General features: G+C 39.1%; 1 protein-coding gene across 4 annotated transcripts in view; it reads right to left on the bottom strand.

The window, feature by feature from the left end:
• Window positions 1–3,214: 3,214 nt before the first annotated feature.
• The window catches only part of ADCY2 (adenylate cyclase 2), a 219,193-nt gene continuing 204,725 nt past the window's right edge, over window positions 3,215–17,682 (bottom strand). For 3 of the 4 annotated variants that reach the window (XM_083827172.1, XM_083827175.1, XM_083827174.1), the window contains 5 exons: window positions 16,545–16,691; window positions 14,812–14,919; window positions 12,593–12,707; window positions 8,784–8,908; window positions 3,215–7,418 (listed from right to left, as the gene is read on the bottom strand). In XM_083827172.1, coding sequence (XP_083683298.1) covers window positions 7,266–7,418; window positions 8,784–8,908; window positions 12,593–12,707; window positions 14,812–14,919; window positions 16,545–16,691 — 648 coding nt within the window. In that variant the 3' untranslated portion in view covers window positions 3,215–7,265. The remainder of the gene's footprint in view (window positions 7,419–8,783; window positions 8,909–12,592; window positions 12,708–14,811; window positions 14,920–16,544; window positions 16,692–17,682) is intronic. The other variant, XM_083827173.1, reaches the window with a different exon arrangement.

The following is a 17,682-nucleotide window of genomic DNA, read 5'->3' as shown; positions in this document are numbered from 1 at the left end:
CTACACAGAAACACACATGCCACTGTGCAAGTGCTGTTTTGTAGTTTAGTCCAAGCACCAAGAGATTGCAAAACATCTTATAAAAAGCAGCTCAGCTGAAGCTGTAGCTATAAATAGAGCCATAAGGAACTGCTCACCAGAAATTTAAACTAAGCTAGGCAGGATCTCTGAAGTCAAATTTGAAATGTTTCTTTTCAATGCTGCTCTGGGTATGGCAGATGAGGTGTGTGAAAAGATGAAAGAAGAGAACTTGTATTTGTACTAGTTCTCTCGCCAGGACCTGATAACAGCTCATAGCAAGTGCAGCATTAAGACCAGTGCTGTGAAGAAGCAGCGGTGAGTTACAGTTGTAGGTGACTCCCTTGTGAAAGAAACAGAGGCTCCCACCTGCACACCAAACCCTCTTTTCAGAGAAGTCTGCTGCTTTCCTGGGGTTCAGATCAGAGACATCACCAGCAAGTTTATGAGCTTAGTACAGCTTTCAGATTACTGTCGACTCCTGCTCTTTCAAATGGGTACCATCAGTGTCACAGCAAGTCTGAAGTCAATCAAAAGAGATTTTAGGGTCCTGGGAAGATGGCTAAATGATTCAGAAGCCCAGGCAGTGTTTTCCTCAGTCCTCCCACGTGGAAAGAAACAGGCAAGCCCAGGATATCAATGCCTAGCTCCAAGACTGGTGCCTCCACCAGAATTTTGGGGTTTATAGTTGTGGAAGAGCCCTTGAGACATGAGGTCTGCTGGGGCTTTGTGGGATACACCTGTCTTGATGGGGGAAATGTTTCTTGGCCCATAACCTGGTGAGATTGATTGAGAGGGCTTTAAACTAGGATCAGTGGGGGCAGGAGATACTGTTAAAAACACTGAGGTTAAGCCAGGGGATGGTGTGGCACCATTTGAGGGTGACAAGACTATTGGGAGCGTCTGTGCTGCTCCGGGGAGCGCTGTGGGTTCAGGAACACATCTGAAATGCCTGTGTACCACCACATGCAGTATGAGGAACAAACGGAATAAACTGAAAGCTTTCCCAGAGCTGTAAAATCATTGGTATTAGTGAGACTTAGTGGGACGAGCCCCACGACTGGAGTGCTGGGATGGAGAGCTGTCGGCTGTTCAGGAGGGACACGCTGAGCAGGCGAGGTAGAAGTGTTGTGCTGTACGTGAGGGAGAGTTTGCACTGTACAGCCCTTGTCACTGGGGATGTCGCGGTAGAGAGCCTCTGGGTGGGGATTAAGGGGATGGATAGTAATGCTGGTGGTGTTGTTGGTGTCTGCTATTGACTGTCCACCCAGGATGATGGCGCAGATGAGCTATTACTGGAAATCTCTGGATCATTTGCCCTTATGGGGGATTTCAACTTCTCAAACATAAACTGGGAATACCATACTGCTGCAACAAGCAACTGTGGGAAATTCTTAAAGAGTGGTGAAGATCACTTCCTGTCACAAGTACTGAGTGAGCCAACTAGGAAAGGTGTCCTCCTAGACCTGTTGCTTGAGAATAAAGCAGACCTTGTGAGAGAAGCGACAGTAAGGTGGCTGTCTTGGCCACGGTGATCACGAAATAGTTGAGTTCAAAATTTTTGGTGTAAGGAAAAAAAAAGTCAGCGCTGTTGCCACCCTGGGTTTTAATAGAGCGGACACTAAGCTACTCTGGAAGCTAGTCAGCAGTGTCCCCATGGAATCTGCTTTGGAGGGTTTAGGGCACCAGTTGAATTGCACTAGAAGGATGCTATACAGATTGTCAAAAATATCATTGGATATCTGTTACAGATTTGTCCTAAATCCCACATTTGAAACAATTTGAAACAATACTTTTCAGTTCATTTTCCCTTCCCAGCCAAAGCAAAAATCTCTCTAGAGTGATTTGAATCTTACAAAGGCTTTTTCTTCCTTTCTTCCCTTTTTGCAGACTCCCCACCTGCAGGGCATGAATTCCCAGGGGTTTTTGTTCCAGTCACATACACTGCTCATATACTGTTGTTACAGGTAGCTTGGCACTGGAGGTACGTCAATTTCCTCAGCAACTTAAAAAGAAGCATGTAAACAGTTTTGAGAGCGCAATGGAGTGCTTTTAATCTATACCGTCAACAGTACGCATTTAAATACAGCTGACGTCAGAGACTAAAGTTGCTTTGCATTTGTTGTCTTAGGGATAAGAAATTCAGTTGCCTACCTTTTTAGGAAGTACACATTATCCTCCTTAGATTCCACTGCTATGATTCCTGAATTTTCAATACGTTGATATGTACTTTTACAGTGATAACTGTCTCAAAGGCAGGGTGACTGTTCTGAAATGCCAAAAACTGACTTAGTGAATAACTTGGCAAGTAAATTCCTCAAAGGAATTTGTGAGGCAAATGGTCATGGGGAGGATGATGGTGGGGACAGGGAAGATGATGGGATGGACACCAGGAGACAGATGACATACAACTAGACAGGCCATTGACATGCAGAAAAGCTGCAGGTGCCGCCTCCTTGCCATAAGCTGACATACCTGTTTCAAGCTAGTGGCACTTAGAGCTGAGATGGCTACACTGCTGTCAAATCAAGGCTTAGCAATTCAGCTCCTGTCCCTGCCACTTGGCCTCAACATGCATCAGACCACCGCGTGTTCCTGGGCTATGAAGGGGAGATAGCCTTTCCAACAAATGCTGCGACCCTTCATGCTTGAAGAAGCTGAAGCACAAATGACTCTAAAACTGTCCCCTTTCCACTCTCATAGCTTTGGTCCTCATTTCAAGTCAAGCCATTAATTTCACAAAAGTGCTTGTTTCTTCCAGGCCCTGAAGCAGTGACAGACCGTCTACCTCTAACAGAAAGGCTCTTCAGAGGCTTGCAGAGGAGAGGGAGGCAACTGTACATCACCTGCAGAACCCAGTGCACCTTTTGCAATCTTTAGGGGGAGGTGGGGGGTTGTTCATGAGCTAGTCAGGATTTTTTAAAATTATTTTTAAATTTTCCTTGACTGTATCTGTTATCTCAAATAATTCTCTACATAATTACTGTGACTAAGTGACCACTTTGTAGATTGCAAACATTTCCTGGTTGGATAGTGACTATAATTTCAACCGCTTGACTTAGAATTAGGATTTTCAATTTTTTATTTTAATAATTTTAAAACAATTATAAAATGGCAAATGGTTGACGGATATAATTTGCAATTATTATTTGTATGCTGGCTGACACCTGCTGAATGGATATTCCAACTCACCATATCAGATGAATATTCTGTTTAATAACCTTCCTGGTAAATAGAATAATGCACAATTTTATACATGAAATGGACATTATTATTTGTAACAATTGGTAACGCTGTTTTGAAAGGCAAACATAAAAATTTCTAGCCCAGGAACATCAGTCTTTCAAAATACTTCACACGCATTTCTTCCTGTCAAAACTGAGTTTTTTCATGCAAAACATCTCAATCGCTGCAAATATATTTGTAAAACACTCCATCAGAAATTTTTGAACAGTTGTTGGCAGAATCCTTTTTTTAACAGTGACATCCTATAGTGTAAAGTGTTTCATAGCTTCATAGTTGCAAACCAGATTAAAATGTCCTTTTATTCCATTCTGGTTTATTAAAAACTGTATTTAGCTGGATGATTCCAGCCACTAAATTTAAAAGCTTTTAAAACGAATACATTCTAAGCTTTAGGGTGAACCAAACTGATTGATTTTCAAATTGATAATCAATCTACAATTGATTAACGCATCACTTTTGAAAATCCACAAAAATTTGAAGTACTTCACAGAACAAAAATACTGTTAATTACATGTTTTATTTAAGGCACATATATCTCATCCCACATTTGTTTCCTCCCCAGAGTCACGGCACTATTTTAGACAAGGAAGAAAAAATGGAAGTAAAAAGCCCTAGCTTGAGGTCCCCTTGTAAAAAGTGCTGATGGGTAGTATATAGGTCAGGCAAAGGAGAAACTGCTATGAGAGAAAAAAAAAAAAAAAAAAGAAAAAAAAAAGTATCTTCATACAGAAATACAACCAAAGGGAAAATTAATTATCAAAGGACAAGGTAATCATTGTTTTTGACAGTAAATCTGTTGGTACATGAAGTATCTGATGACATAGCTGATTATTTGTCCTGAAATGAGTTTCTGAAAAAAAAATTGGACAGACTTTCAACAGGTCTGCCTTTGGATGTGCACACCTGTCTCTTTAGAAATAAGCAGGCTGAACTCCTACCTGTGTGTCAGTGGAAAAAGGTAAATAAGGTCTATAGATAGTTTACAAAATAGATAAACCATAAAGGAATATGAAGAGAATGAATAATGCTTTTCACACATTAAATAGGATGTTAACTTCTGTCTTTAGACACAGCAGTTAAATAGCATTAATGTACAGGTAATCCCAACTACTTTTGTAGTTAAGAAAAATATCTGCAAGCCTAATCTTTCTTCCTGTCCCTTGGTAGCCCTCCAAGGAGCAAAGCACTGGCTTTGATAAAGAAATCCATCAGACTCCGAAAGTGTTCTTGTTTGGGTTTCATTTTCCCAGCCCACAGTGAATCACTCTTACACTGATCTCTTGGCTGCTGCCTCATGTTGTCAAGCACACCTGCATTTTACTTTTTAAACTCACGTTCTTTAAGATTTGCTAGCAACCTATGAACTATAGCACCAACATGGGAGTCACAGAACTTGAGCCTTATAGTGTGTAGAAAATATGGCATATTGAATACTGACGGGTATGATTATCAGAAAGCTTTTCAAGTTATACAGTGATACTTAAATAGTGTTATATTCAGATACTGAGGCAGGTGACACTGCTGCAGGAGAGGAAGAAGGAGGATACAGGATCTCTGGATCAATCTAGACAGGGGAAGAATAAAACGGTATAAACAGTAGATGTAAGATGCATTGGAAGACAAAAATATTTATTGGATACAAATAGCTTCTTGGCACTAGAAAGATAATAATACTAGTCAGCAACTGAAGGCTGGAGAGAGGATGGTATGCACCATTCTTTGGGCATCGTAACTATACGTATATTCATCTTTTGCCCACTTTCTTGTTCTTTAGCAGGATTTGGCTACATAGTAGCAAGAGTCAGAATGCAAGTACAAAATGAGAGAATACCAGAGTAACATGAGTGCCCTGAACAAGGGCATTTTCAACGTGTTCTTGGAGGGGACATATATATCTTTATATTTCATTAGACCAGTTAGCTCACCACTATTTAAATATTTTAACATTTTATGGGTTACAGAAATATAGTATTGTTTAACTTTTATAAAAATCATAGAAACAAGCCTATCAAACTAGGTACAAGGTTTAGTACTGGTGCACAGAATGTGCAAGAATACAAATGAAAAACAAAACCCTGAATATACAGGTTATACCTGAAAGCTGCACATAGATACGACAGTACAATATAATTACACATGAATTTACATACAGGGTTTTCATCCATAGTGAGAAATGACTGCTTTGACCTGTGATAATACCAGAAAGGTTTTAAAGGCTCAGAGTACATTCAAAATCTAAGTTGTTAGTTTGTTTGTTTAATTTAAGGGATAAAAATTCAGGTTGTCTATTTTACTTCAAATGTAGGCATTTTGAAATTGACTGCTATTCCAATTTGCTAGAGGGCGGATGGCTGCTGTCAGTAACCATGCCACACTCAGTGAGACTTTGCATAGCCTGATGCCATTTACTTGTGACCCACAATTTTGGGAACTCCTTCTGAAAGGACACCAACTCAATACAAATGTAAATACATGTTTCATGAATTAGAAATCTGAAAGATTGTTCCATGAATCCTTTTTACAATTCAATAGTATGACAGAGCTAATAGTGCATAAGTTGACATCTATATTCATATCAGTCAGAAAAAATATCTTGTAATTATATGATATTTTTAAATAGGAAAATTTTATTAATTTTGGTCTTGTTAGGCTGTTACAATGACTAAAATTGTTAATATCAAGTATTGATAATAGCAAAGCAAAAATAATCTTTATAGTGCTTTCAAATGAAGATAGTAGTTACCGGCTTTTTCAGTCTCTCACCTTACTCATCTATGAATTTTTTCAAGTATGCTATTTTTTAATTCAACAGGTTTTAAATTCATCTTGAATATCCACAAAATGACATTTTTCATATCTTCCACTCATAGTCGTGTCCTGATAAATTAGATTATCTGTAATTATCCCACAAAATCTGGCATTGGGAAGGTAAGTGAAAGGCATGCCAGAGCAAAAGAGGTGGTGGAAGTGCAGAACAAACAGAATGTTTCCTCTCTTGTACAGCTTCTCCTAGTTACTGTTTAAGCACTGCAGGCCAGTTGTAGCGTAGCAATGCTGCTACTGTCTCCAGTATCCCCCACTTTGCTGTGTTTATGGATCTGAGGTAAGTCTGTATCACGTAAGGACCAAATGACTGCAGAGTGCCTAGGATACCAACCAAGACTGAAGACAATAGAGTTGATTGAATTTCTGAAAGGCAACAGCAAATCTAGCAGATATTAATGACCTAGGCTATTGCAATAGCTGGCCACAGCCTGCCTCAGCATCTAACTGCTGAATAAAAAGCAGCAGCCACAGCAGCAGACGCGCAGGTTTAGAGGGACAGAAGCCATAGAAGGAAGCAAAACTAAGAGACAGCAACAGTAAGACAAAGTACATATAAACTTTTAATGAATTAACCTTACAAAAGACAATAGCTTCAAAACATTTGACACGTTTGTACAAAACTAATCCAGCATTGTTAGTTCTCTTCAGAAAGAATGCCAGCAAGCCACCCAACGTGTCCCTGGCTATGAGATGCAACTGGTGATCACATCCAAATCATGTGTGAACTGAGTAAACTTATTTACAAATACTGTATCTAATACCAGATTAGTAGATGCTATTGGGGAGCGACTGTATTTTCCAGAAAACACCATGCATCGGGAAATAGTATGCACCCCTAGCTTTATTGCCTTTTTTCCCCACATTTGTCACCAACATCTCTTTTTAGTCCTTTCAGGATGAGTTACCTCTTTTTAATTCCCATTCCTTCTTTTCTCGTCTCGGAATAACAGTGCAAGTTGCAGTACAATCTTCCAGTCCTACAGCGTACATCACAACTGTCCTTGAACATAGGAATATCAAGGTGCAAAATGATGGCTCATGGGACTATTCTGCAGCCATATTAAAATAAGTGCCACATATCAGAATATAGCACGCATGTTAAGGGCCAAAATGTAGTTAAAAAGTGCGTGATACTTTCCTGAAAATATGGTATTGATGACATGTACAAGCATTCTTCAAGATGCCACATTCCCTTGTGAAAGGGACCTTGTCATTTCAGTATGTACAAAGTATGTCTTCAATTCTCCTTTTCCTTTTACATTTATTATTCCTCTGCAAGTGCTCATGTACCCCAATGTTTGCAGAACATTGTTTGTCTCCTCTGTAACCTGCAACAAGACAATAACAAAACCAACACTGACAAAAGAGCAAAGCAGAATCTTCTTCCAGAGAACAGCTGAGCAATTACAAGGGTTTTGCCATAATACTTACAAGCCCTTTAAAGGACTTAGACTAGGTTTGAGCACCTGAGCTTTTAAATAGTCTGTTGCTGGCTGCCCATTCTAATCGCATACATTAAGTATTAAATTCAGTATAATCATTTTTGTACCTAGGGCCGTAAACTCAGGGCTTGTAGATACACAAAGAACAATACTCATCCTCACACAGCATTTTTCTCAGCTTTGAGAGCTGTTTTTTATTTCATTATACCCACCTTCCCCATCTTTTTGCGCTTACTAAAGCAGCGTGAATGAAGTGATCGTAAGACATTAGCATCATCTGTCAGAGCTGCTGTTGGCAGTTTCCCACATAACTGGCTGTGAACCAAACTTGAAGCAGTTCTGCCATTTTAGGTATAAGACTGCTAGGGCAGAGGTTGTTCAACAGAATCAGCTTTCTCAGACTAGCCACGTTTCTTTGTGAAGCAAACAAGTGTAGATGTCATTGCTTTGAGATCCCTCCTGTTTTCAGTTTTGGCCAGCAGCTCTACTTTTGCATTATTTAGATATGAATTGTCTCAGCCTTAGATTCTGAGTGGTCTCAATCACATACATGGTGGGAACCCCAAGTGCTATGCAGCATACCAGGCAGAAAATTAAAATGTGATCCCTAAATATGAAATCACTGGAAAATTAGCAAATTGAAGGTCTTTACTACACAGCTCTGTCTCCAATCTATATAGATAATCACAGAATCACTTAGGTTGGAAGGTCCTCCAAGGTCATCAAGTCAACCATTAACCTTGCAATAATAATCTATAAAGATTATTATTTTATATGTTTCAACAAAATAAATGCTTCATCACTGCTTTATGGATTTAATTTGACATACTGTAGTTATGGATATTTCCTTTATATAGAAATAATTAACATCAGGAAAACCCCTCAGGGATAATGTAGCTAATATTTTATGACTTTAGAGATGTATAGAATACAAATGTGATTTCCCTCAAATCTTCTCTTAATCTGGTGCTGCATTTTCAGGCAAAACATAATTGCTTCCACTGTATTCTTCTGTAGGGTGAATACAAAGTTTTGATTCTTCTCACATATTTCCCCATACTTTTTCTTTTAATTCTTTATGTTCCTGCCCATGGTATAATTCTTTTTAAACATACAGACAACTGGTAGGTCATTTTTTATGTAGGCAATCTCAGCTCCAAAACCACAGAGTTTTTGGTGCACAAATGTAAAATATGTTTTAAGCACCAAACCCAAAGGATTAAGATAAATACCAGCACGAAACAAGAGTACCTGTATTTTATCTAAGACACCAGTGCTGTCCATCCTGCTGGCCACATTTACTGTATTGCCCCAGATATCATATTGTGGTTTTTGAGCTCCAATTACTCCAGCTATTACAGGTCCATGGTTAATACCTGAAAAACATCAGAATATAATATTAAGAAGATCCACCAAATGAGGACAAGTATTGCACCTGGTAACATAACAAGTCAATAAGCATGGTATTTGGTCCGTCTTGACTAGTGGGTACAGCCTGTTCACATCCCATTACAATAAGAGGATGTTACTTATAAAAATGGCAAAAGATAGTTAATCTAATTTTAGTTTTACAACTCCCTCTCATCCTGAATAATTTTAATATTTTTAACTATTATTATCCTAATAACCTGCTACTGCCTTTGATACATAGCATGAGAAACACAGTGTAGGAAGAACAGCTTCCTTTGGGAAAACAGATATACCACAGTTCTTATTATTCTTCTTATTTCTACTTTCAGTGAAAGGCTTCTCCTCTCTAATAATTGATGGCCAAATTAAATGAATTTTACAGTACTCATTGCTTTTTAAATGTAGAATAAATTAATGTGAATGAATCACAAGGATTTGAATCCTTGTTCTGAAGGCTGGCTTGCCTATAATATGGTCCTAAAGAGTTATATTGTAAGTATATATATTCCTATCTTTTGCTAAAGTATGGAATAAGAGTAAGAAATTGCTAGTTCTGAAATGCAGACCTTACGAGTGAAGAACAACATAGTACAGTCCCCCATTAGGCTCTCGACATGTTTTATCTTGCAGTCAGTTTCCATTCTAGGTTATGTTTGTAAAGGGAGTGAGTTGTACTCCGCCAGTAGGGAAGGAAACAAGGAGGCAAAATCAAAAGCGCTATCACTAACCAGCATCAAATCTGCTATAATTGAAACTACACTTACTGACGAGCAGGAAAGACAACTTATACCCAGTGAGAAATGTACCCTGAAATGGTGAACAGTTTGGATTTCTACAGCTATCCCCAAATCAAAAGATCGTAACTGACTTCTCTTTATTCTCTGACAGATAGCATCACTAGGGATATGTCTATGCAGCAAAATAGAATTGTGAATGTAGCATGGGGAGGCATCTCAGAGCTAGCTCATCTATTATGGATCACATATAACATGGCAGCATGGGCTAGCAACCAGGCTATACACCCACCAGGAAACCCTGGAAATGTTCTAGAGCAGTTAAATCTAGAAAATTAGGAAAATATGCAAACCCTAAAGGATATCAGATAAAAACCTGATAAATATTTGTTTAAGGAATTGGGATTAAACTCATGAAGTGACTTAGGCCTTGCAACACTCTGCACTAACTCCCAAGTCATAGGTGGGTCTTTCTGTTTCTTGATAACCAAAGCGCAGAAGGCATTAGGGACCTCCACAAAAGCTATCTGCTGAGTAGCTCAAGATAGCTTGCAGGGAATACTGAAGAGATGTGTGTGGTATACACTCTGCCATGGTCCAGAAATGAGGACCATGCAGTGGGACTCTCCCACAGAATATAATGGGAAGGAGGTGAGGGTTTTTGTTTATTTTTAATTTCCTGAACCAACACTGCTGATGGTTTAAGTAATGCCTTCAGGGACTGGAAAACCAGGTTCAGATCCCTCCTTCTTCAAGAAGACTTCTACCCATATCTCTTAGCAATGTGTTTTGGCCACCAAGGCAGTCTGAGATGTGCTGCTCTAAGTGACTCCTGCTAGTGCAGTTCTCTTTTGCATGACACTTAAATGTGTATTGGGGCAAGGCTGGAACAGCAGCCATCTCATCCAGGTGAATTCTTTAACAGAGGATGATGTTGTCTCGTTCTCTCATGCGCAATGGGACGTTTAATTATTCCATGAAAATGGGAATACTCTTCAGCAAACACTGACAAAAAGTTTCCAACTTGAAAGCATCCTACACCTTGGCCTCATGGCATCCTTCAGGAAACAGGGATCCCCATGCTTGAACAGCCTCAGCCAAAAGCAGGAACAAAATCAAGTTCACACACAACACAGACAAACGTTCTAACCATGAAGCTATATGGGAAACAACATGTCAGACTCTATTCCGGTCTGAGAAAAAAAAAGTAGCACCTCTGCAAAACTTTCTGCAAAAACATATCTGAGCTTGTCTAATAAATCAAGCACCTTAGCTAACAGAATAGGAGAAATGCCTGAAATATAGTCTAGGTGCTCTCTTGTCTGACAACATCGGGGTAAGCTGTGTGCCTCCTAAGGCACAGCCAGCATTTCAGGCACTTACAGCAAAATGAAGGTTGAAAGCTGAGACCTCTGGTGAGCTGCAACAGTTCTAGGGTTAGATGCTAGCTGAGGAAGGCTTTTACAAATGGCAAGTTGGGTTTAAATCCCTAAAGTGCCAATTATGTAGTGAGAGCAAGATGCTCAAATGTTTCTGTGGCTCTAATTCCTATGTATATCAGATGCTTTCATAGTCAGCTGGTGGTGGGAAGTGGATCTGAAGATCTCAGTGGTGCCTATACTAGATTAAAGTGTCAAAGTGCCAGTTCTGCGCCCGTGTCCCTCTGTAGATTTAATCCTTCCTCTTTTTTTTTTCTTTTTTTTCCCCCTCCATTCTAAACATGTATCATTCCTTTAGTTTTTCCCCCAAAACATCATGCCTCATAATTCCTAGTTAAAAAGAGTCAGCATTGCTATAATCAGTTTGCTGATTTAGCACTGATACTCAGCAGCTCTTTATCTCTACTGACATTGCTGATAAAAGTATGTTTGCAAGTATGTGACACGTGTCATCTACAGCAAGAAGAGAACTTTTATTCTGCACAGAAATATGGTATCTCTACACGTTTTTTATAAACTCATCAAGTTCTGTAACACATCAAGAAGGAGGCATACTTCAGATTTGCTTTGTCATTTTTTTTTTTTTTAACTATGGCAAGGAACACAAAACAAAGCAAAGAAGTGCCTTAAGGAACACATGAATATTTAAGGTCAGAAAATAGCAAGCTTTGCCAGTGGGTGGCACTGTGAAATAAACATGAGAGGAGCTGTTGAAAGGAAAAGCAAGCTGCCCAGCAAGAAAAAGACAAGAAGGGAGAACAACCGTTGGAAATCAAATACTGCAGACATGTTTCCAAGATTTATAGGTTTCCAATATTTATTTAATGCTTTCATTTCACATTTTCCAAGTTACAGATTGCATTGTTAAACTGTTGTGTACTGCTATCAGGAATTAAGCATTTTGGAACACAAAGTTCTTGACCAGCTCTGAATTCATTTATCTCATCATCATGGCGTACCGCAACTGTGTATTTTTTCAAAAATACCATGATGAACAAAGGGAAGCAATTAGAAGATGAAATATAAGTGATACCCCTAGCAAATATAAATAACTAGTCAATTTTGCTCTTATTTGTCAATAACCACAGAATAACAAAGAAGAGAAATATCCTCATTTGTTTAACACCAGGAAGGAAGCATTTTTGTATGCTTGTTTGATTTAAGTACATCCGAAATATTTCAAACTCCAGCCTCACTGGCCCCTTTGTAGGTACTGTCTTCCAAAGGTATTCATATGGTTTTGTAAAGCCCTGTTTAGAGTCTCCTTTGGTACTGAGTAGCTTAAAAAAAATACACAGTTAAAAACCTCTGTAACAAATACTATAGAGTAAAAAAAACATAAACCTGAGACTGTATTTTCTTCATTAAGTAATACTGCCCTGTTGGACAGTTCTACTAATACCTTAATAGGCTTGAACATTATGCGGAGTTCTCCCCTTCCTCCAGGATATTCTCATAAAAATCCTGTAATACATACCTACTCGTAACTTGAAGTCATTGAATGAGTGCTTGTTTATGACATCCAGTTTTGCCACTAAGGCAAATGCAAACTCCACCATGGTTCCTATGTGCATATACTGTCGTTCGGGTTCCTGAATTGCCAAACAAACAGAATAAAATCATTTTCCTCAGCCTTAGTTACTGTGAGAACATAGCCAAGATATGCTGAATCTGAAAGCACTTAAACCCTCAGGGATATCCTAATGCCAGCAGGCTGCAGCAGAAAAGTAATGTAAGAAGATTATGTCCTGTCCGGCATCACTTAGATGAAACAATGGCCAATGGACCATGATGCATTTCACTTACATGATCAATCAGTCTAAAGATGAGAGATCCAAAAAATGCATAATCTAACATTCTGACTGTCAAACAACTGATTAGCTGCTGTCTAGTCCCACCGGCACTCACTGCCTATGTGTGCTTAGGATTTGCTTATTAATCTTCTCTGAGTGTCTGCTTCTGTTTTATGCCCCTTAATAATAAATAATGCTTGTGGTCAGCCCCACAGAGATGTCTCCCTCTCAGTGTTGCACATCTCAGCACCCTAGTGCTAGGTGCTTAAGCAGCTAACTTAAGCTCCAGTGAGATTTAGTTTTAAGACTTTCTCCACTGATTTCATCTGGCAGATAAGCAAGCATCTCTGAGAACATCTAATAGACGTGAAAATGAACAAAATGCAGGACAAATGAAGTGAAAAGACAACCCATCCCCTGTCCACTAATTTACTATCTCACCGTTTACATGAGTTACTAAGGCTATAGACTTAATTTCTTCTTGTACATCGACAGCGTAGCCTTATTTCTAAGTACTGGTTTAAGCCCCCCCAGCCTAAGGAGAGAATTGATTTTCAGGCTTCCACAGCCCAGGGTAGGACCCTGACAGAGAATGATTTCTTAAGAGGTAGGCTTACGGGTCTCTATGAGAAATGACTGAATCTTCCTCCTTTTTTAAGATAAAGTGACAGAATAAATGGACAGATGACAACTTTGTGAGATGATTCATAAAGTAGATATATCAACCTAGGTGGGACAGTAGTGGCACTTGACAGAGCAGTTGTTTAGATCAATGAAGCCTTTCTGTTTCCTTTGGAGATCAATCCTACCTATGTCAGATTGTTTTTCAACTCAGCTTATGTATTCAGACCCCATCTTTAGTCATTTAGCCTTCCCTGGGTGCTTCTTTTGAGATGGGGGCTGCGCCCAGCAGCATGCCTAGCAGTCAGTCATTGCTGCGCTAGGTACTGCAATACCTGTGGATCTTGGAGCATCTGGACTGAAGACCTCTAAATTTTGGTGGAATTTATTTCAAAATGCGTATTAAATCACTGAAGGAACAGTAAGACTTGGATCTCCTGATTAACTTTGTGGAAGTAACTAAAACAATACATTTCTTCCAGTGTACATACTAATTTAAGCAGTGGTTGAGAGCTCCTCTAAGTCTTCTCTTCTCTAGTCTGCAGTCCTGCATTTCCTTCACCCCCTTCACCTCTCTGTATTGGATGTCAGAGCTAATTTAGAATTATTCTATTTTGTCCTTAGGATTCTTAGGGTCTATAGTTCAGGTGTTAATTGCTTCTCTCTAGAAGCAACATGAATTTGTCAGGAGCACAATTAATCCTTAGCAGAGAATGCATTGATTCATAATTGCTATGTCTCTGTTGCTAACCTGGAGTACTCTAAAGATCATGGCAAAACCAAGGACTTTGCTTCAAAGTTACGAATTGCTTCTCTGAACTTCATTTCTACTGACTGCAGTTCCCAATGCTACCCTATTAAACCAATCAGAAACAAAGGAACCTGTTTTCAGTGATGAGCCTGAAAGTTCTTTAAGTGTATGGTTAATATGGCCACCCTGCACTCACAACTTACGACAGAAAATAGTGATTCCTACAGTCTTCTTAAGATTCCATAAATCCAATTACTTCTGCTGCAGCATGTAGCAATAAAATGGTGTATTCTATTCAGAGTAGAAGAGTGAATCTAGACTTAGAAAACACAGAGGTGGCATTTTCAAACTGCAATGTGAAGAACAATAATTCATGGAGATGCTAAATAAAAGTATACACTTTTACAATACAATCTACATTAAGAAGAAAAAACTAGGCCACAATGTTATATGTATCATGCAGTTTAATGAACAGAATTTTAGGCTTCATTTGAAAATGATTTTCATTGAGCAAGAACTTTTTTTCTATACCTGACACTGTTCTTGGTTGGGTGTAGCACTCAGTCCCGTTGCTGCCATGTAAGTGCTCCCAATGGTCTTTATCTTTTCAACTCCACTGAACTTTGGCTTAGACAATAGCTGTAAAACAAGAATAGTTATTGAGATCAGCAGCCTTGATACTCTAACAGCTTGTTCCTCTTACAGAATTCAGAGTATTAGTTCTTAGAACTGTCTCTTAATAGACCCCAAATGGTTTCACAAATATATACAGGATAAAGGGTGGATAAAACAATAGATACAATAATTGTTCCCAAGGAAAAGGAATTTATGTCTGTTAAAATATATTTTTATATAAAGGAACTAAACTTATAGTAATGAGATCAATTTCCACCTTATCGTGCATTAGGGTCTTTTTAACTTAGTTAACTTAGTCCACTTTTAGTCCGTGGACTTTGCACTCATTTGATATTGGAACTGAGTCACCATGCAAGCCAGTGGTTAAGCTTTATGCAGCTTTCTGAAAGTGAGCATCTCTTCAGGATGGGATGGTAGGAATTCTAGTTTATAACACAGGTTGTTTTGAACACTCCAAAGTTATTCAAATGGGTATGCTGCTAAAATTCCCTCTACAGTTGCACAAATGCAAATCTAGACTGTGCTGTCTGAGTCATGACACAATCTTAACACCTCTTTGGGTATCTTCATCACAAACAACTTTTTTAAGACAAATACAGTTCTCAGTGAGACCTTTACAGATGCCTTTTCACAATCTATCTATAGTCATACACTCTGCACTTGCTTGTAACTTAAGAGAATGGAAAGTTAAAACATTCCCATTGCTCATATACCAACTGGTCAACGTGCTGTATAACCACAACAATGCAGATCATAGAATCACAGAATACCTCAAGTTGGAAGGGACTTCAAGAACCACTGAGTGCAACTCCTGGCTCCACACAGGACCACATGAAAATCAGACCATGTGTCTGAGAGCGTTGTCCAAATGCTTCTTGAACTCCAGCAGGCTCGGTGCTGTGACCACTGCCCTGGGGAGCCTGTCCCAGTGCCCGACCACCCTCTGGGTGCAGAACCTTTCCCTAACCCCCAGCCTGACCCTCCCCTGTCCCAGCTCCATGCCGTTCCCTCGGGTCCTGTCGCTGTCCCCAGAGAGCAGAGCTCAGCGCCTGCCCCTCCGCTCCCCTCGTGAGGGAGCTGCAGGCCGCCATGAGGCCTCCCCTCAGCCCGCTCTGCTCTGGGCTGAGCAAACCAAGGCACCTCAGCCTCTCCTCACATGTCTTCCCCTCTAGACCCTTCATCATCTTTGTTGCCCTCCATTAAATTAAAGACTCTTTAATAGTTTTATGCCCTTATGATCAAGTATAACCCAGAGCTGTAAAATTTTAGGGCACAGACTTAGGTACTTTACTTTAGGCATTAGTATTTGGAAACTAGAGTTAATATGTGGCATATAATGTGGCTGACTCATGAACTGCAACTGAAGGGCAGAATTTCTCCATCAGATATATGCATAGGATTCTCCTTAAAGAGAATGAAAAGCAACTAGCATGGTGTCAGTATGATTTATCCCACATATATCTCTTTTTCCTTTAATACTCCGTGTAAGTAATTTCCACATGACTAGGCACACAAAAGTTCTTTTCTGACAGCTCTTCTGCTCTCCTTTTCAAATACATTTGTTTACTGTTGCATACCCTGGGTTATTAAATTGAAACCATATGTTGATTGTTGTTAGAAGTACATACATCATCGAAGTCAGCAATGATCTCATTTAGCAGCCTGAGACATTCCAAGCCTTCCTTATTTACATCAGATTCTGTGTAAAATTCCTTGAAATCCGGAATAGAGGCAAACATGACACAGACACAGTCATATGACTGATGATACAGATCCTGTCCAAAAGAAAACAGAATAGAGAAAAAAAACCACTCTGTCATACCCAGCACTAAACAAAAGTTTCCAAAATAAACTTATGCCGTGTCCTGGTTCTGAAAAGGGAGGTGGTGGAGCCTTAAGGCGGTGTTCAGATATTTTTGCATTTAGTTGTATTTATTGTTTTTTAAACAGTGTATAAACCTGTTTATTAAACAGACTCAACATAGTCAGCTGAAAACGTTCTAGTGATTTAATGTTACCCCTTTTTTCTCCTGAACATTAGCTCAGTAAACATAAAATGTTCACTAATTTAGTAGATAGGGCCCACTTCTGAGGCTTCACATGCAGAGAATTTATTTTTGCTTCCATGGCTGAGACTACATTTTGCAAAACAATCTTTAATTTATTATTAGCTATGTTATTATAATGACTAGAAACGACTAGAAAACTGAAGCAAAATCACAACCCCAATGCTAGAAATGCATAATGAGACACAATCCTGATAGTTCCTAATCTAAAATGACAAGACACCTAATAGGACAAAATAAATGTCATTTCTTTTCCATAACAAGGAGCTGAGGCAAAGAGAAATAAGTCACCTGAACTTAAAATTACTTATGTCAGATTCTCCATTGCCTTCTGTGACCACTGAAATGAGAGTATATCTGCTCCACAGGAAGCCCCGGTGCTAAAAATGACCCCCCTCCACTTCCCTTCAGTTTCCTCTCCAATGCCCTTAATCATTAGAATATCTCTCCTTTCAGGACATATTTATGTCCTGAAAAAAGAAAAGAAAGAATATTTATTAAATTAATGTTTTTTAAAAAGTATAGAAATCCATACACAAAGTTAGCCACAGCAATAAGAGATGTTGTAAGCTAGTATAAAGCCAAATCCTGCTCAAGGTATTTCTTTGAGTGGAGCATGGATTTCAATACTCTAGTGAATAAGGTGAATATTCTGTGATTTCAGTAAGGATCAGATATTATTTCTCTTTCTACTTATCCA

The sequence above is a fragment of the Anser anser genome (genome assembly GCF_964211835.1).
Source record: "Anser anser genome assembly, chromosome: 2".
NCBI classification, from domain to species: domain Eukaryota; kingdom Metazoa; phylum Chordata; class Aves; order Anseriformes; family Anatidae; genus Anser; species Anser anser.
Note: the sequence above shows the minus strand (reverse complement) of the source record. Positions and strands in the feature narration are given on the sequence as shown.